At 46.0% G+C, this 21,401-nt stretch overlaps 1 protein-coding gene across 5 annotated transcripts in view; it reads right to left on the bottom strand.

The window, feature by feature from the left end:
- The window catches only part of LOC135396640 (homeobox protein Meis1-like), a 184,784-nt gene that overhangs the window by 119,425 nt on the left and 43,958 nt on the right, over positions 1–21,401 (bottom strand). For all 5 annotated transcript variants that reach the window (XM_064627721.1, XM_064627720.1, XM_064627717.1 and 2 more), the window contains exon 8: positions 4,954–5,092. In XM_064627721.1, coding sequence (XP_064483791.1) covers positions 4,954–5,092 — 139 coding nt within the window. The remainder of the gene's footprint in view (positions 1–4,953; positions 5,093–21,401) is intronic.

Raw genomic sequence — 21,401 nt, 5'->3', positions numbered from 1 at the left:
ACACTTGGTCGGTTTCTCGTCTTTGACTGCGTTGACTACGACTCTTCGTGACTCTGACTCTTTGACTGTGACATCACCAGTGTCCCAGTGGCGCATGTGGTGGTGGTGGTGGTGGTGGTAGTAGTGCTGAAAGAGCTCGCCGTCGTGGCCTCACAGAGGTGGGCAACGTCACGTCTAACGGTCTAGGGGTAAATGTGCATCCTGGCCAAATGAGTGCGGAGTAGCAGGTCCTCATAACTGCGAAAAATCCTCTCCGCGTATTTTAAGTTTACGTATCTCCCCCTCTTCTGTTTCCTCATCGGCCTTTCTCTATATTTCTGACCAAAGGAACTCACAGTATGTTAGAACACGCAAAGAAGACGTTGCAGGTATGTACGCAACTACTTGCGCAACCCTCAGCGAGAAACTTTTTACACATAATTTTAGTTGCACGGTGATAATTCGCAATCTGCAGACGGAGATATCTGAACGATGGAAACATCGTGTAAAGCTCCCACACTAATGACTACTCGGTTTCTTCTTCCTTCATTTCTGCCAGGCAAGACGATGGCGAAGTGCCCGATTGGACAGCGATCGCCGACGCATATTTCCGGTTGTTAGAATTTCATTCTCGTTGTGTCGCCGGCCGTGACGTAATATCGAGCCAAGTTACGTGAGCCGTTCCGCTTGGCCGTGATGGCTGAGATAGCCACTTATCCCGTCTAAACAACCCGTCCATATAAACTCTGTCAACCGTGGCCATGCCAATTGCCGTTGTCATCGCTCCGGTACGGCACTGAGCATTCCCCCCGACGCTCGCTGGTGGTCCTGCTTAGCGAAGCCGTCATCGTACACGCACAAGGCAACCGGAAGGTTCAGGACGTGTAGGATTGGGATAAATGATCAATATGTGACGACACTTCGACGTTGATGTCTCTCTCTCTCTCTCTCTCTCTAATGTCTCTCTCATTCTCTTCCCTCTTATTTTATTTGCTCTCGTGAGACTGAACGACATCAGAAACTGCATGGAACGATGACCACACTGCAAAACAAAGCTTCTCTACATAACATGGTGATGATCCCGATATGTATTATAAACTCAAATAATCATCCTTCAGATGTAACATCTTTCCGACAGCTTCATGCACGAAAGATACTACAGATGGTAGCGCGGAGACATGGGTATCTAGCATACATTTCCTTCCTTCAGGTAAACCCAGGGAAAGGTAAACAAATCACGATAATAAAATAGAAATCAAGACACGCCTACATTCCGGCACCACTGGCGTACGTAAATGCTCCCACTTCGGTTTGTTCTATGAGTATATAGTGTCGATGCAAGTTGTGGCATGTAGCCGCAGCAGCAGGGGACCGTATTATCATCCTGGCACGAAAGAAATGCTTGGGAGCGAAGCTTTTCCATACTCCTGAGTAGAAAGATGGATATAAACGAGGAGCCATCTAAAATTCATACGCGTCGGCCACCAGCCTCTCTCTCTCTCTCTAGGTGGGGCTGCATGGAATCAGTGAAAGATATTGTGCGCGGTGCATTCCATGAAAGCGGGAATCTCTGCTTCCGGATTCCTTAAATGTTTTACGACTACATTCTTTATGGCTGCCAGCATAAACCCGCACAGTGCATTTTGTAATTACAGTACCAGTTTCACATATCGTCATCCAGAGAGTCGGCTACTGCTCCATTTGGTCAACGGGTGCTTAGGGCATTGTAAATATATCAGCACTCATTAAAGAAAAAGCTAAAACAATATGGAATGGACCTTTTTTCACAACTGCTTATGCGCATGCGCTGTGACCTTGTGCGCCGGACAAAGTTATCTCCGTGTTCAACAGATGGCGCTGGATGGGGACGAGAGGAGTGGGGACCAGTGGGGCCACCGCGCGAACTCCTCGGCCCACTCCAAGACCGGTTTTTTTCCTTTAGGCTACCCACGTGGGTTTGTTTTGGCGCGCGTAGAGGGTGGTTCGATGGAGAGCCCCTAGGATACGACGCGAATGTGAAAAAGGTGCACTGTAACCCTCTTTTATTCGTACTCAGTTGTTCACAGAATGTGAAGACGGAACACTTCGGGAGATTTATATGATACATAAAACGCGATAGCGGGGTGGTGGTGAATGCGGAATTATGGTCACTGGGGAAAGCGTGCTTCGTTTTAGCCAATAGTAATGCGCGAAATACTATGTTGATCTCCTAATGGTTGATGAGAAATAAAAATACGATAATTGTTCAAATGTTAACTGCAATTTATTTCTGATACACAATCAATAATATAGACACACTCTGCTTTTCAATATACTATTACCTTCCACTACAATGCCACTGTTCCATGGTTGTGGAAACCCTTTGATTCCTATCTCGAACAGGCCTTTTGGCAGCCTGCACAGGTTTAATTACCTCGCCATTATTATTAATTCTAAAAAGTCCACTAGTCCAAATAAGCGGTTATCCGACGGATCCAAGTCGGAACTGTCTAGTGGAAAAAGCAGGACGTCCCACTTGAGAGTCGTCATCGTTAAAGGTAGATCATGAAAGAAATATTACAAATACAAAATTTCCGTTGATATTTTAGTCACCCTCGTATGCATATTTCGCGCTATTTGTCATGCAAATGATTCCAATGCCACCCATTATTTTATTGATTCCCATTACATATACTCGTCTTTTCCTTTCTTCTTTTTGCTTCCCTTTCTCGTTTTATATCTTTCTCTTGTCTGACATCTGCATCCGCGCAGTATCCGTGCATGTAACATGTGCGACCGCATCTTCAACCCCGCGGATATTGAGTCTATCCGCACATCCGTTGTCATTGCGTTTGTAGGAGAAAATCTGCACGACGAAAATGTTACGTTACGAACGTTTTTGCTTTTCAGCATACAAACTCTCCCATGATTGTTCCACAGTTCTTAAAGGATTCATTGCGTACTGTCAATTGTACCTCCGTCGAGGTAACGTCGGCGGAGACAATAATGCTTATTTGCGGATAAAATTCGGATACCGCGTGGATCCGCGGATATAACTGCCCCCCGCACAATCATAGCTTTTTGCGTCTTGTCGACTCACGAATTTCTCCCTCGCAGAGTAGGCTATCTTTTGAAGCTTGTAGCGGAAGGAAAGGTATCGGTCTAGTCGCCAGCAGTCATTTGACAGTCGTTTTATTCCATATCGAATGAGAGAGAAGAAAAAGAAGAAAAGAAAAAAAAAGCCGCGACGAAAACGAACAACGCTAATGGTCTCGTATGACTTACGAACGACACTGATCCCAAATGTCACCATTCGGCCGAGTAGTGGCGCTCTCTTTTCTGTCCGTCGCGAAACAACAAAATCCATCCCGTACTGAAAGGGCTCCACAGCAGAAACACCACCGGAAGTACGTCATTTCTTATCTGCCGGCACTCCTATTGGCGGATGACAATTTGCTGCGCGTTTCCTATCCTTCTCGATAGCCTCTAAGAGCAATGAATCAAAAGGAGAAAACGGGCAGTTTCGAAAGTGCCATACTGCAACTATCTTTTCTCTCCATTTTTGTTTTTATTTCGACTTCTGTTTTTAGTAGTCTGTTTATTTCATCGCCGTCGTGATTTATTTCTTGCTGGAAATGGGTTTCACGAATGTTCCATTTTCCAAATTAAAAGGGGTTGACTGTTAGCGTGCGTTATACGGAGGTGTCAGAGGAAGGAGGTTACAGAAAAGGGGAAAAGAGGCGGTCAGTGTCCTCGTCAACGATTGCGTCATGCACACGAAAACTTCCTGGTGACAGTTCGCCAGATAACAGGTAGATAATACGTATCTCTAATGGCGAATTCCGGTGGTCATTTCGGGGCCAGATCCCGAGCAGTCATGTTCGCTTGGTCAAAGCGAAGCAATCTCGCATGTTCGGGTGGCGCTTTCCGAGCGTCTGGAATTTGCTAGCTAGCACTTTTTTCGCCCGGTCTCCAAACGATCGAGCAGCAGGTTTCCCCACTATATCCGGTGTCGTCACATCCGCATTGCAACGGTGGCGAGTGCTCTCATTGGCCCGCACGTCCAAGTTGACGTGGTTTAGCAGACGATGGAGCACGAAGACGTGCGACCGCGATGCCCCTAGCGTGATCCAAGCGACTAAAACCGCTAGATTCCTGGCACTCACGTTCGGGTGGCAACGGTGACGTAATCCAGCTCGGGCGCCAACCTAGCAATTTCCGAGCGCTAGGTTGTGTTGCCATGAAATGACCACCCGAATTCGCCATAAATCGCTTGTGTGTCGCGCGTGTGTCCGAATATGTGCGTAGTCGTTTGAGGCCGCAACCGCAGCAGAAACCTTTGGCCCCCGACGCTAAGTGATGGACTTGTCGATCATTCCTGAATCCACACTTGCAGAGTTTCTAACTTAATTATAGTTAAAAAGCGCATTGTTACTGTTAAAGATGATCAAAGTAGTGCCTTGTCACTGAAGCTGCATATCAATTACTACATAGGACTAGAGGAACGCAGTGCAGTCTCATTAATCCAGAATGCATTCTAACGATAGGAGTGATCTTGAGTTCGCCTGGTCCGGCGCGGATTGACCTCCGTACCTCACACCAAGCCTAGCTAGCGCCCTCTCTCAGAGCGCGGTTGTTCCCGCTTTGACTTCTCACTCCACTTGCTCTCCCTATTCCCGTTCCCGCTCCTCCTTGCACGAACGCTACTCTCACTTATTATCCGATGTTCTGTGACATCACAGCTCAGAGGATGCACGTCCAAAGAGAGTTCACCTGGTGCGTGCGTTGTTTTGTTCTGGTGCCAGGCGTGATGTGCAGCGCCAGTGAAAAGGTGATGCACCGATAAAACTAGCCAGATATATTTCACTGGAATACTTTTTTTAAGCTTCTGTCGACAGCACAGGCGTGTACGTATTCATAGAATGCACTCCACGTACGAGACGTTAAGCAACTTTCGTAGGATAAGAGCAGGAAATACTTGTAGCGACAACTCACCTGCTTCACTATTATTGTCGGTGCTTTGTTGTGAACTGGGTTGTTGCGTCATGGGGCCGGGGGTGCCCGTGGAACCCGTCGGAGAGCGAACGTCTTCTCCCGCTCCCCCGTACGAGCTTAGCGACTGAGAGGGGGGGCGCTGCAAAAGACAAATACGTGGATCAAAGATAAAGATCAACTTTCCCGCACTCAATACGTGTGATTGCGAATGACAGAATATCAGCATATAGACAAGAGAAGGCCTAATGGACGTGACGTGAGAATTCTCTAAAACTCTTGGCATGATTGCTTAACTTTATTCCTTTACAAGACAATTCCTTCTTAACATTTTCGTTTCTGAAGTCACCTATTATAAGCACACATCCTAGACAAACACAGAAAGAGGAAAAACACATTTCCAGTTGCGGAGAGTTGTTTTATATGCGAGTAAATCTCGAGCTAAATGTGCTGTCCAAATTATATACAGTCTGAAAAACGAGTGAAGCGATTGGTTACAGGAAACCCAAGTAATACCACAGATCGCAAGTCCCCGAAGGTTATTCACGACGGAACCACGTCCAAAAGGGCTGACCAACGCCACCTGTCATTCAAACTCGTCAAAACCTTTCCCCACCAGGGGGCCTCTGCCTTGACGCGTAGATTAGTGGGTGAGCACCTCGGGTAATGTACAATTTAGGCAATTATTCCCCGACGCCAGCGAGAAACGCTTAGAAAGACGCGCACGAAACGGAATTGGCATTCCAGTGCCCTGTGGTTGTTTACATGGGTAGGGCTCAGTTAATGTGCAGTCACGGTAAAAATACGAAAATGCTGCGAGAACTCCGCAATTACCATGTTTAAAGCTTTGGGTCACGTGGCTCTAGTGAAGGCTTCCTGGAAAGAAAGCTAAGCGTTCTTTGATTCTCTTCTCTCATGTTCGCTTAAATCCAAGTCATGCAAGAGAAAAAGTTTCGCCGTTTTCCAATTTAAAAAAAACATTAAAGAAACATTCTTTGCAGTTCAAATTTTCGGAAATTTTGCATCTATGTGAGATACGCCACACCTGAAGCGCAGCTGTATGCTGGCTTCTCTTGACAGGAGAAGAGAGCAGACAATGACTAGTCTCCTATAAGCTATACGTCTGGCTATTAGTATGTTCCTTTATACTTTCGAAGCTGGAAACTGAGAGGACATTCCGAACTTGGGGACCGAGGCACGATGCGCGAGGCAGTTCGATGAATGGTGGCATAAGCATATTGTGGAAGTAGCCGGCCCGATGTGGGCTTGGGTCCAACCTATCCATATTTTTCTTCTTCTCAAACCAAACCAACCCGTAATCTACAGACGCAAGATTTCAACGAACTTGTTAAATCTGACCGTGCAGTGAACGTAAAATGCCGTCGAACCGAATTTCTCCAACAATTGCCACGAGACGTTGTTCCTCCCCGAGACGGGATAACCGTTACGTGCAGTCACTCGACCTGACATGTCCCCCGGGGTCGAGCCGTACGTCCACACCTGTGAGCCGTTCTCGGGCATTTTTTGTTGTTGTAAATTTTTCCTGTTCCAGTCCCGCCCTGGTTACGTGTCTATCAGTATGAGACCACGAGATTTATGTGGTCCGTATCTCATTGCGATCTACCATCAAGCGCGCGGTGCGCAAGAATTTGAGGTATTCCAGCTCCACGCGATCCACAACATATCTAGGTACGCTTCGAAAACTGCTGTTCTTTGTTTGCTTGCCTGCTGTCTCGTTTACGGCCCCGTTTTCCGCGAACAACTTGAACGATGCGTTGTCCAGATAAAGTCCCGTCCCCAGCCACCCGCTGCGATGCAGGTACCAGTACCACAAGAAAAACCACAAACCTGTCTTCCCCCCGTCAGTTCGGTCAGAGAGTCAGGATGTCAGACAACTCCGCACATGCGTGCAGCTCGGCTCACTTAAAAAACTGACAAACGGAGGAAGGAAGCCTCTAAAAACGTTCCTGGGAGATCGTATAATGTGTACGTTCTCACAGCACGAAGACTGTTGTAGTGGTGGTAGTGTCAGACATTTAGCATGCTCTTCCTGAACAACAACTTTATTTTTGTGATAATGAGTGGGGGGTTTCATCGCCACAGGCGATACTTTACCCCCGATCATGCACTAGAAGTATGTAGTCTTCCTGAATTGCACGTGGTGCTAATCTGTTACGTGCCGTCTACAAAAGAAACAGACCACTGTATCGTATCAGAGGGAAGCCAAGGAAAGGGTTTGTGATATTTGTACGTGCGCTAGATTAATGTAAAAGGCGTTATATCTATCGATTTGACCCTGCATTCCAAGTTTTGCAGCGACAACAACAAACTAATCTATTGTTCAAATGTGCCACATGTCCATCAAATTAACCACGTATGTATGCTCTCTGTCTAAGGCTTCCCCTATCACAAACAGTTTATGGCATTCACTCACTAGGTTATTCCGGTTCGGTCATATGAAATTCTCTACCGGGAGAACTTCGCGAAATACGGAACCACGCCCTATTTAAAAAAGAAGTTAAAGCTCCTTTCTTTTGCCAACACATAAATGTTCACCAAGTTGCGCGATGTTATACTTGCATTTTTATTGTGTATTTCTTCTGTAATCATTCGACGGCAATTTTTGTTTTTATATATCGGAATGGAGCAGTTTGAACAAGAAAAGAAAAAGGAAAAGAAAACTATATATATATATATATATATATCACATATTTATATGATATTACTTTTGTGATTATTTGATGTACCAGACATTGCTTCTATATTTCTTATTGTATGTCGAGATGTTTGGGACCGCATCACAGTCTAGCCCTTCAAGTCCAAACTTAGATACTACTTTGATGTACGTTAGGGCTGGTAAGCAACTGTGGCTATGAGTGGCGTACAGATGTGGACAGATGGAGAGAGGACAGTAGGAAGGAGTGGGGCAGGGAGTTAGTATGCGTCCTGGGCTGACTTCAGGGGGAGCTGCGCTGACATTAGTCTGGAAAGTCTGTCGGAAAGCCCAGGGAATACCTGAGAGAGCATAGCCAGCGGTAGGATTCGAACCCACCACCTCCCAGTCTTCAGCATGACCTTGAGCATATGAGTGAGCAGGAGTCACAAGAGGCGACCTCTGGTCTAAAGGAGCTCATGCAGACCGGTGGACGTCAAGAACAGGTCAAATGATTGCAGAAATTGACTGTGCTGCGCAGAGTTAGAGTAAGGGCCTAAATAAAACGGGAGCTAATACGGGCGTAGAAGCACAGCTGCACAGCGAATACCGAACCTCATCCGACTCTGACGTCACAGCACACACTCTCGTCAGTGAGGCGCCCGCGGGCGAGGTCACGTGCTGAACCAGAACCAATGGGAACGACGAGAATCTCTCTCCTCAACGGACACTCTTTGTTTTTAGTGCCTTGAGACTTTGCTTTTGGTGACAAGCTCGGTGATGATGTTCTCATTTATTCTTTCAAAGCGTTTCAAAGCGTCGAGGTTAGTGTAGTTTCCCTTTCTTTTATTAATAACGCGTCCTGGAGTAGCCAGTCTCGAGTGGCTCGAGACTACCATCTCCATTTTTTTCTTTTAAAATCAATCAAATCAATCAATCTCTCCTCAACAATAACTTTATTTTGAGATGATAAACGATGATGATGATGATGATGATGATGATGATGGGGAGTTTCATCGCCAGGGGCGATATCAGAGCTGGACGCGAAAGTTTGTCCAATGATTTCTATCTCGCCAACTACGACAAGTCGAAAAATTATTCTTTTTTCCTACATACTCTGCCCTATAATACAATAGGTGCATGATGGAATGAATCACATGTGTCACAACCAATCAGAATAGAAGTGTCGCAACTCCTTCAAGCAGCCTTTCATTGTCATGTTCAAGGAGGAGCCATTTTAAAATGCGACAGGAATTGAGACGCAGAGTACACCTATAAACATGTATCCACAAACATATACCGCCTCCCCCTTGGAAGTTCGGTCGCCCCCTCCCCCCCAGAGGTCGATTTCTGGGTACAGTACTGTAAGCAGATATTCTGCTGAGTGGCTATATGCAGGCTATAGCTGGTGAACCGTCTGTGGGTAACGTACTAGGTAAACTGGCCTTTGTCCCGTGGGGCTTTCGTTTTTATCACATGGCTGAGAAATAGATGCACCTCTTATGGTTAGGTGTTCCACGTGTTTACCCACTGTGTCCCATTGAACTACCGTGCGGCTTGTCTAACGGTAGTTACCGCTAGTGCGTTGGCAACTAGACGACCTATAAGGGGAATCTTCTTTACCCACCAGAGGGAACACTTTCTGCAGACGTCCGAAATAGACCCCAATGTCCACATTCTGATATTGATGTCCATCGGACATCTCTCGCGTCTGTTTCAAGGATTGTCCGAATAAGGTACCGGACGATGTCACATGTAGCATTTCTTGCGAAGGAGGGGGAAACGCGCAATGGTGAAGCGCTGTGCAGATTCGACATTCGATGGACCTACGAGTGTCTCAAACCAAAACAGCAACTGCAGTAAGAAACACAGAGGCTGATGCTGGATTAATACTCCAAGCAGTTCCTCACTTCAATGCTGTTTGTGTACGTAATCCAATAGGTTTCTTGAAGACCACGCAGCGCCACTGCGGCAGTCGCGGTTCAGGTCGGGTGTTGTCGAGCGAAACATGTGTATACCTTGCTTTTTCTATCGTCTCCGATCGTCGTCGCAGTCGTCTGATGTTGCGCCGTCGCTGTCGTTTTTACGCCGCATTTCCCGGCACGCCCTGCCAGGGTGTGCGCTGCTCTGTGGAACTTTGTCAGATGGCCTATTGAACTTAGGCACGTCACCCTTCATTTTGACGAATAGGACTTTCCAATTTGGGGAAGATCACAGAACAAACAATATATAATATATAGTACATGAGAGAACTGATGTTCTGAGGCTGGAACAACATAGAAAGGACAACCACATACAAAGCCTCAAATTGCCTAAGAAATTAACGATGGAAGATGTTTGATGAAATGATGAAATAAACGATGGTAGAGCCCTGGACCGGTAATCCAGAAGATGTTGGTTCGAGTCCTACAGCTCGCTAACCTTTCCAATGACTTCCATCTTTCATCATATAGTACATGTTTGTAGTGGCCAGAAGACGATAAGAGAACAATAAAGTTACGTTCCAGTGTTCTAGACTGGAGACAAGGGCTCTTCCGTGTGGAACATTACAATGTTTTCTCTTTTGAAGCTTTTGTATTTCTTTCTCTCTCTCTCTCTCTCTTTCTCGCTTAGTTGTCCGTGATGTTCAAGAAACGAACAATTAATAATTACAAATTTCCATGATCGTATGTATTTTTAAACTTGCTGCATTTATTAAAGCGAAAACGTCGAAAAGTGTGCATTGCGATTGTAAATTTTCATTTGCCTTTTGGAAATAACATAAATCAAACAATAATCACAGAGTATCATTACAGTATATCCACAAAATTGTAGAAATATAGTCCGCTGGATGTCCTCAGGATGTCCCGCAGAGTAACGTATTCTAGAATGACCATATCCCATGGACATCCCGATCTACCAACACGATATCTGTGGGATGTCCCATGGATTACTTTCCCTCCGGGTACCCCCCCCCCCCCACTTCCTCGTGCAACTCATCATCCCTGAGGAACATTTCGAAAGCAGCAGCTTTTGTGACGACTCTGAGGCCAATTAAATGACGCGGGTTGTTCATCATGCCTGTGCAACTCACGCAATATATTAATCCGCTTAATAGCACGTGTAATAAAACTAGACCGAAAACATGTCGTTCCGTGGACGTCATTGGACGCTCGCAAATCAGAGCATCTCTAGCCTATCTGTCACGAACAGTATACAAAACATGCCCAAAGTAGCAGCAGGAAAAACAGCGGTCAAATTAAAATCTGAGAAGCACGCCTTTGCACTTTTGTGTGTGTGTGTGTGTGTGTGCACAGAACGTGACACTGTAGATATTAGCGAAAAAGATCACGTCCCGAAGGGGCGACAGGTTTATCTCGCAAAAAAGTGAAGCTCAAAAAGCAACCCTTTCAGGAGCGCCGTCATTGACGTTGTGATACCAGGCGCCAAGTGGTCAACGCAACAAACGTCTAGTAATGAAATTGGCGTCAAGCCCAAATTCAACGCACGCGCGCGAGACAGCCGGGATGTCTGCAACTGGGAGAGACGGGTTTTCCTCTGCTTTTGTGTTGTGCCGTACAACAACTGTCTGACAGGAAATACGAAGGCACGACTCTTCAAGATCCTGTACGGGGCATTATGTGCGCTGTCATTAGACCATATTTTCCGACTGGAGTTCGATAATTTCTCGAATGTAATCAATGTAATTCATTGAACTTCCGGGCATGCCCAAGGGCATAAATAGTTAAGGGTTTGGAGTTATAGGGGCGATTCAGTAATCCGAAAAGAAAGAAAAAGAAGAAAGAATCGTGGAAAATTTAACTTGGCAAGCGCGAAAAATGTTGGACCCTATCCCCGTAATTACGTATTTATTACTCATTTATTACTTATTCATCGTCCCATATTACAAGCACGACAAAATTTTTGTTTAGGTTTTTCTTTTCTTTTTTCACTAATTCACGAATTCTAGCTCTTCACGTGTAAGTAAGAATAAAGCCGACAGCTTTATCAGTTGTAGTTAGATCTACTAGAACTGTGAGAAAACTAACTTGGACAGTTTATTATTGAAGCGGGTCCTACAATCGTTCAGTCGCCCAACACTCGTTTGCATGTTTTCTGTTGCGGGGGTCTTACGTTACATTGACGCCTAGCATAGGAGCAAGCAATCACGAGAGACACTGTGTGGGCGAAGACCGGCTATACCAGACGCCCGGATCAGAGGGAGGGTCAGCCCATATCGCCAGATGCAACGACATGTGGTAATGCGAGGAAGAGCGTACTAATCACCTGGCTAATCTCCCATAATTTCGCAGTCAAGGATAAGATGCTTCACCATTTCCGCCACTTCCGTGCACACACACACACACCCAAGAGATGAAAATCGTAAAACACTCTACTCTATCGCGTTCCCTTCGCCCCGTTTACTGGGCACGCCTCCTATACAAAAAATTACTCAGAACGTTATTTGTGTTCTGGGCATGCGCAGTGACGACCGTTATTTCTTTGGAGCCCCAAAGCGCCCAATTCTAAAACTGCACACAACCTGCGATAAAGCGGTGTTATATTCTGAATGCCGGATGACCTTGAGCGTTGAACGCGTTCTGCGTTTAGGGTGCACTTCGATTCCACCTCTTCGTTCAGTGTCTAGCTTTCATAACTACTAAGCATCATCTTCTCGTATTCAGAGTCGTTCATGTTTGGAGAGTGTGCAGAAAGTGGTGTCTACAGGATATCTGCTCTTTCACAGCAAGCGCCACCGGACACCGTGCGGATATGTAACGCCAAGTCATCGCGTGCGTGACAATCAGTTATACCGAGTGTTTGCACTCGGCACGCAACAGGCGACCGGAGAGCCATGTTTGCGTTGCCCACTTTTCGTAGATAAGGGTTATAATGAGCGGACGCAATTTATCGTGCCGGATATAAAAAGAGGTAGTCGCGGGCGGACATGCACAGCCAGACGCCGAGGCATCAAGTTTCACCGATTTAAATAGCCTTCACCTCCTACCCCCTCCGTTCGAGGGAAAAAAAAGAAAAGGAAAAGAGACAAATAGATAACTTGGACACTGCTTCGCGACTTGTAGTTTCGGCCATACTTTCCCTTGAGGACTTCCGAGCGTGGTATAGTTGTGCTCAATTTCCCCCAAAATGTGCTGAAATGCCTAGCGAACATCTGCCTAACAAAAAGAACGGATAGAGAAATGAGAAGTCCATCAATGGGCTGCTCCGAGATGCTGGCCATTGTTGCTTTCTTTTTAAGCTTTCTAGTTTTACGTTATGCGTCAAAGCAGCGCGTTGTGACTAAGCGTCATAGCTTGATCACGCAGGCTTAGTGGCAATGATTTGTCCAGTTCCCCCCTACACCCCCCAAATGTTTGGCGACCATCCCCCTTCGCCTTCCTTTCTGTCCTGTGCAGACCATGCTCGGCGACCTATGTCATTTTACCTTTAGGACACATGGACGCAATGATACATCAAGCTGTTACAACGTAACTGTAATAATGACCCCCACCTCCCCCAATTTTTTTGCAACAACCCACCGTGCTTTTGATTGTGGGTGATGTCACTGCTTGGTGATCTATACTCTATACTGATATTGTTGTCAGTGGTGTTTCTTCATATTACTCTTGTTGGATACCTCACTGCCTAATATTAAACATGAACGAATTGATGTTCTGAGGCTGGAACAACATAGAAGGGACAAATACATACAAGAGTGAAAGGAGGATGAGTGAGAGAGAGTGGCTGGTTTGTCCCTTCAGATGACGCACCCTGGAAGTGGTTGAGAAGGCGCGTTAGCTTAGCTCAATTGGTAGAGCCCTGGACCGGCAATCCAGAAGATGTGGGTTCGAGTCCTACAGCTGGCTAACCTTTTCAGTGACTGTCATCTTTCAGCCTAATATTCAATTTGAATTTATTTTCATCTATTACAGACTTCCTGCAGCAAATAAAAAACAGATATAACAGCAAACAAAAAGCTGATATTCCTGCATCAAATAAAAAACGTCGAAAATGTGAAGTTTGTTTCGTGTGCACGAAAACATAATCTAAACACTTATCACTATAAGTCAAAGTAACAGCCAATACAATATAAAAAAAAAAGCCGAGTGATCGAGTGGTTAGGATGATCGCTTGCCACGCCGTGACATGGATTCGAATACCTACGTGTCTGCGCTTTTCACTGGACTTCATTTCGCAAAAAGAAAACAGAAGAAGTCGTCAAACCTTCTGACACATTTGACAACAACTTAAAGCTGAACCACAGAGCAAAAATTTCTCCTCGGGGAATGCAATATGTCGTTACCTTAACAGCAATACAAAAGGAACGGGAGTCATCCGTTGCGTCGTTCGAAACCGCCAGTTTCCGCTTTCCCTTTTCTCCCCTTCTCAAGCTGCAATGCGGAGAGGCCTGTCATTGGTCTCCTCACACGATTTGCCCAATCATCGCCGGAGATCGTATAAGGAGACCAATGAGAGACCGCTCCGCATTGCCTCCCTTCTTGAGAAGGAGAGAAAAAGGAAAGCGGAAACTGGCGGTTTCGAACGACGCAACGGATGACTCCCGTTCCTTTTGTATATTGCTTCAAGGTAACGCCATCTTTTATTCAGCAAGCAAAAGCTTTATGTATTTTAGTGCCCCCTTTGAAGTAACACAGAAGTCGTTTTTAACACCCTGTTTTCTTCCTATAAAACTGTTAAGTAGGCCAGTAAGATACACCATGCGAAGTAATTCACACCACAGAGTCATAATTATCGCAGAAATTGAATTTAAAATACGCCGCAAAAAGCCACCGTGCGCAACGGTGATGAAGACCAGTACCAGCCTGTGATCTGCCTGGAACCTCGCGCTGACGCTATAAGGAGAATGCTCGCTGATTGGTCTAGAGAAATGTTGTCTGCTACTCCGCTGTCGTCTGCTACTCGGCTGTTCGGGGTTCTGAAAAAGCCTTTCTCCTGGCTCGGTAATGATTCGGCCGCTCCTTCTATCCCCAATTCTCTGGAGAACTGGCAAAACTGGTTTACAGCGGCAAAGGGACAAGGCGCTGACCCCCACTTACCAGCGAACCAGAACGAGTTCTCCTTATAACGTCATCGATGACGTGGAATCATACCTCCTCATCCTCGTTATACCTGGAGTGGCGAGTTAAGGGTGAACGCGCGGAGCCCTGTTTATGTGAGTTTTTTTCTGGGAAACAAATTGCACACATCAAAACCTTTCGCGCTATTCGGTAAAATGACACACACACTTTCATCAGACGTCTTAATCTGAAATTTTTTTGGATGGCCGTCTGTACTCCTTTAAGATGGGCGTTCACCCTCCACCCTTGTTTCTTCAACCACGAAAGACAGGAGGATTCTGTTACGAGTCTATGTACCTGCTATGTGACTACTTGAATACACGTGCACGAAGCTTGAATTTGCAATATTAGCGAGTTTTCTCGGCTAATCATAGCTGACGAAAAATCGCGTAGGAGGTAGGTGCCGGAGCAATGAGGTGACATTTAACGTGACTCAAAACCCTGTTTCATTCGACAAGCTGTCCATCAGGAGCCACCATTCAAAATATTTTCGCTCTGCGGTGTATTAGGGTAAGATGGGGCAAGATGAGACACGGGGCAAGATGCGACATTTCTTGCTCGACGCCACCTTTCTCAAAGACACGTTGCCCCATGCGCTTGAAAGTTTACTCATAGGTAGCCCTGCATGTCCGCTTTATTGCACGTCAGAATTGTCCGGATTGGTGCTTGCGTTGAAGAGAAAAAAAAATCTGTTACTTGTGCCTGGAATGTAAAGACCCGCAAAAAAGGCGCGATTTTCTGTAGTCCTTTTTCTTGTCAGCTGTGCAGCAGCGTGTCGCAGGCTTATTCTGTAAATGTAAGTACACATAATATTTCTTTATTCACTCATCTAGATATATGCAAAATATGGGCACTCTTGGTTATCCGGTGTTTAACTGAAAACTTAATGCATCGGATGATATGCACGGGGCAAGACGCGACGACTTAATGTAATTTAAATTTAATGCAATTTAAATTTAATGTAATTTAGAAACCGATAAGTCAACTATCAGGTGGCTTTATTCTGGTTCCTAAGAGATTCCTTTTTTTGCATATTGCCTATGATTTTCCAGCAACTTGTCCTGTTTCCTAGGATATTTCCAGCAAAGCAGAAGCGCATTCAAAAGCGATCAGACCGGCGGTGCCTTGTTTGCAAAGGACGGTCGAGGGAAATAGCACCGGGCTCTGTGTGGGTTTATTGCACATCATGTGGGCGGTGGGCTCAAGGGGGCTGTGTAGGTGCTTGGATTGCAAAATCTAATTTGTATAGTTCATTACCACGGCGTGTCTCGTCTTGCCCCGAGGGTTGGGGCAAGATGAGACAATCTGCATTTTTTAATTTCTTGTTCTGTGTTTATTTTAGAACCGGCTACGTCCGTTCTGATTTACAGATCAGAAGCTCTAGACGTCTGAGAATGTGCCTATGGCTAGTTTTTTTTTTAAACAAGAAAAATAAAAATTCCATATTCAATTGCAAATTTCTGTCTCATCTTGCCCCACCTTCCCCTATAACTGAGCAACCAAATTTACAACAACGGTCGGAGAAAGCAGCCGCGGACGGACGACACGATCCTCGCGTGACGTAAGGAAGTCCCCGTGCCCTTTTTCTTTGTTTCTTTCTTCTCAGCTCACGCGCCGCATACACCTGCTTGAACTGTGACGCTCTTCATCACGAGTCACGTGCCCAGGGAGCACGTTACGTCACGACCTTCCCTCGTTCTCCGATACGCTCTCTTCAGGAGTGGACGATTTTTTAAACGTATGCGGAACAGAGGCCTTGCACGCGCTCCATAGGTCACCTGCACTCGTCATTCTTTCGCAGGAGCTCATTTTATTCGTTGAAGAACACGCCGCAGCGAAAAACAAAAACATTTTTCGGGTCACCTCAGTGCTCTTTTAAAGTATAAATATATATAGTTAATATATTTTTCTGCCTCTTAACGAGGTCAGAATGCTTGTTATATACATATTTATTTTGTGCGCAGGCACAAAAGTGAACGAGGCACGAAATGCGATTTTTCAGCATCTTGTGAGCGCAGTCTCTAAGGCTAAGACCGAAAATATATCCTCATTAAGTCCTAAAAATCAATGAAATCTACCAGCCAATACATAGTTTGCTCAAACTGAACAATTCCTCGCAGGGCTATAAGATTTTTAAAATGTGTATCGTGGGGTGAGTCTGCAAGGCTCGTCGCGTCCCCTTTAACCACGTCTCCAAACTTCTGCACATTCACAGTCTGTCTCGACCGTCCCCAAGATAAGCGGTTTTTCATTTGTGGACTATACGTGTTTCGCCTCACATGCTTATATACTGGCACGTTGGTATGCCACACGGAGGGGCATATTGGACGACAAATGACACGAGATCTAAACCGTTCCGCTGACTGACTATAGTTAGTAGGTTAAAAGTTCACGTTTAGCCTCTCACGTGACCCAACAGGACCCGGATGGAAAATGCATCATCGACGAAGCAGCACTAACAGCAAGTCTGGTCCCCTTGACATAAACCAGACGTTCTGATTTCGAAATTCATCGCTGGCGGGAAAACGATGGACAGGAGAACGTAGTTTCGAACATAAGCCAACTGGCTTCAACTAATGTTTCACTTCGGCGTTTGTTAGGGAAGGTGCAGTGCCTTGTTTTTGTTAGCTCAGTGTCAACACCGCGAAGCAAGTGTGGCAGTGAGAGATGGTCGCATGGGGACAGATTGAGGGAGGACACAGGAAGGATAGCGAGATAGTGAGAGAAAGTACTGTGAGAGGTAGACTTCAGCAATGTTGGGCTAACACGAAAGTCTGCACCAAAACAAGACAACACAGCCGGTATCAGTCCCACTTATTGTCCTCTAAAGCATCTCGCTTATGTCACTCACATCTATTCGTTCTCGGACTGACGAACAAGGCTCGAACACCTACAGGAGCCTCTCACTCACAAACATCGCCGCCCCCCAAGGCCTACTATGACGCGAACTGTGTCAGATCGGAGTTCGATGGCTTCCAGTAAACATTCAGTCGGTGACGGAAAAGTACGTAATCGACTCACGGGCTTTCGTTACTGCTGTCACTAATGGTGCTGGAGAGATCGCAGTTTCGGTATACTATTGGAGCCGGCGTTTTCACCTACGTGATGCGCGTCATGCATCGGTGCATGTTAGCATACTTTTTTTTTTGGGCGGGGGGGGGGGGGGAAGGGGGTGCTATAGCAATGAAACTGCTGCAGGGGTCGTTCGGATAGCGGCGGTTTTAGTCGGATTCCATCAGTTTAAGTTAGGTCAGGTTAGTTTAAGTAGGCTAGTTCAGGGTAGGTGCTCCAGTGCCTTTCTTTGGCCCCCCCTTCCCCCCCCCCCCCTCCAGACACACACGCTCTAGGCGGTGGCAGCATTAGACTATGCCGCCGTGTTGGCATGAAACTGTGTGCTTTTAGAAGACATTTGCAATGCATGCAGTGTATGTTATTTTCGTATTTAACTTGCCGTAAATATTGCTCATTTCGGTTTATTCGCGACAAGTAATTCAAATGAGATTCGTACAAGTTCCATTTTCTGACATTACGCTTTGCTAGTTTTAAAAAATACACAATTCGCGCTGCTATATAGTACATTGTTTTTTTTTTAATTCCGCTAATTTTCGAGAGTGCGCGTTATACAACAAAAAGTACGGTATATTAACTGGATTGTGGAGGAAGTGGAGGGAACACGCCTCTTCATAACTTGTCGGGATTGAGCATTAAAATCGTAGCATTAAAATGCAGATAACACGCACGATCATAGTGTGTGCTTCTGAGGTTCTTCTATTTGCCATGCCCATCTTTCCTCCCCTTTGCGTTTGTTTTTCTCTTTTTCCCTCGTCCTCAATTTTTGCTCTATCGGGGTTCGTTTTCTTCACTGAGTGCCGAAAGAAAACGGCGAGAAAAAAAAAGCAGGAGAAACGACAGGCTCCTCTGCGAGCACACGTCTCCGATTTCGAAAACCCGGCTCAGCGTACCGCCCTGCTGCACGGAATACCGAGACCAGAAACACGCAAAAGGTAAAAACTAAAGAAGCGGAGGATGGGGGTGGAGGATGGTCGGGGGGAAGGGGGGGTCGCTCTGTCATCTACAGACGAGCCCTCGACAACAAAAGGACGACTCGAGAAAGGCGGAAAGAAAAAAAAAAAAAAGGCCTAAAATCCAGAAGTATCCTCCTCCTCCTTCTCCGAGGAACAACAACTAACACCAGTGGACGGGGGAAGGGGGGTCAACCACCCCTCCCTCGGAGATGGAAGAGGCCAGAGTTCACAGATACAGCATATACAGCTCTGCGTGCCACATCAGCGGGGGCGCAACGGAGGGATCACTCGTCTTAAAAAGGAAAAGGGGAGGTTCGCAAACGGGGAGAGCACTGAGTATCTCGGGCCTGTTTCCAGAAAGGCCCTGCTGTGTCCCATCCCGGTCCGAAGCTCGCCACACTCGATTTGACTTCTCAGCTATTCGTCTTTTCGAAGAAAAGGAAAACACGAGGATTAGGGCAGCAACCAGGCGAGAGTTACTGAATCGTACTAGTGAAACAGGACTAGTTTTGTTGTCATATAAGGTTTGAGAAATTGGCAGTTATGTAAGAACTATCTGGTGGCTACCACCTTTCACCATGCTCACCGATGTGGTAACCAGAAAATATTATGGGTGGGGTTTGGAGGTTCTATGGGGACTATACATGGGGAAGGAGGATTCCGCCTTCGTTCCCCTCTCTCAAATATGCCCTACCAAAGATACGATTTCTGGGGCGGTTGACCCTCCCCCCCTCCCCCCGGCTACACCCCTGATGCTCACCCTCATAACATTGTTTAAGGCGTGAGTTGAACTTCGATAGAGCGATGTGCGCATTATTTCGCCTTTGTGTTACTCCTGAATCTATGTTGTTAATTACGCATTAAAGGAGGCATCAACAAGATGACACTGTTCGTTCCTCTACACTTGAATTGTCAGACAATACACTCAAACGATCAATGCGGGTCCTTTTGCCGACTGGATGCGGTCGATGCCTTTCAATGGGATGGCTATTGCACCCTCTTTTATGGGAGCTTACGCCCAGACACAAGTGAGATTCTGCAGCTCACATTTGAAGATTAGCTTTGTGTCAGTCAGCGAAGCACAAAAGCTCTCCGTGATCTCGAACATACAGAATATAGAGAAGGTGAGATTACCAGGAAGGGAAGTTACTTTTTCCTCTACCATCCCCCACGGTAAGACGACGATTGGGTGTTTCATTTCGTCCCTCAACTTGAATTTAACGCTTAACTCTGCTTCACCGGGGGTATATTGTCGCTGAAACATTCATCACGTCACCAATTAACGTTGCTATAAGAAAGAATTGAGTGTTAACTTCAAGTTTAAGTGGCCCTCGATCTCGGTTCAAAGTCAACCAGCGTTGGTGAAACCGCGGGCCTTTTTAGTCGGTCTCTCACCAGCTTCCCATCTTCTAAAGGCTGGTCCACGAGCCTATAGATGAATTAAGCCAAAACGTAGAAAAACTTGATCGTCCTGGTCACTTTTAATACCTGTCAAATCGGATATGTACTTTAATGCCCTTGTAAACACTTTGAACGACGAACCAGTAATATGGATGAACGGGAGGGACGGTGCTTAAAAATTGGCCCTGATTTTACGTCCACCACTTATTTTCAGTCTTTTTTTTTCTCTCTCTCTCTCTCCCCCCTCTTTTTTTTTTCAGCCCATCTCGGAGCGTGCAACTTGATCCCGTAAAGACGAAGGCGAGGAACCGAGAAGGGGAAGATGATTTCGTCTCCAGCCCCAACCGGAAGCAGTCCCGCGGTTTTCAGCTTCCGGTGTCGCACGTCGCCTCATTTCCGGTCCTCTCCGGGGTGCTTCTGCATCTCTCCCCGAGGGAGACTTTAGAATTCTCTCAGCTGAGGATGGACAGCTTGTTTTGTTCGAGACTCAAAGACGAAATTTCCATATTGACCGTAATGAACTGGAAACATGTCGACGTGCAAACAGAGATGACAAGAAGTAATATACGCGTATGACATAGGGAAGAGAAAAAAAAAATCCGTCCACTTGCATTCTGATGTCTACCATTTCTCATTTATCGGAATAAATGCAGAAGCGGAAGACACTCAAGACATGCTGCTTCGCAGCACTCGCTAGTTCATACCGACGTGACCCCTGGACTGACGAGATCCTCGATCCTCGTCCATTCGACTATAGAGGGAGCTGCAGGGGACTGGACGTTTGAGCTAAGACCACCAGCATGAGAAGCCCTTGTCAAATATCTTATGGCCATCGTGGCTTCTTCCACGTACGAATAGCTCTTTTTCCCGCATAAACGATTTGGTATAACCGACCCCTCTGCTGTATAGACACCAACGGCACTATATTTTTCTCACTAGCCTAACCTATAAGATAACCTGGTTTTTCAGCTTTAATAAATGTAATGTTGAATGTTAGCGCTGTACGGAGTGGATCCACTCATGTTGTCATCCTTGCCAGAGCGAAACTATCCCCCTGAAATACTCACATCAGCACAGCTATAACTGCCATCGGATTATGATACATTGAAAAAAGCACAAAAATGCATACCTTTGTATTGATTTCTTGTTGACGTTGAAGTATAGGGGTAAATCAAAGAGGCGCTTGTTTTGTCAGCTTCCTTTATCCGTTAAAGTTGGCAACACAAAGTCGGCTTGTCGGCGGCCAGAATCCCCCAACAATCTCGATTTAATTACACTGCGCATTCGCCATTTGCATAACAAGGCGCTCTTCCT

The sequence above is a fragment of the Ornithodoros turicata genome, chromosome 6, assembly GCF_037126465.1.
Source record: "Ornithodoros turicata isolate Travis chromosome 6, ASM3712646v1, whole genome shotgun sequence".
Lineage (NCBI taxonomy): Eukaryota > Metazoa > Arthropoda > Arachnida > Ixodida > Argasidae > Ornithodoros > Ornithodoros turicata.
This window is presented reverse-complemented; position numbering and strand designations above follow the sequence as displayed.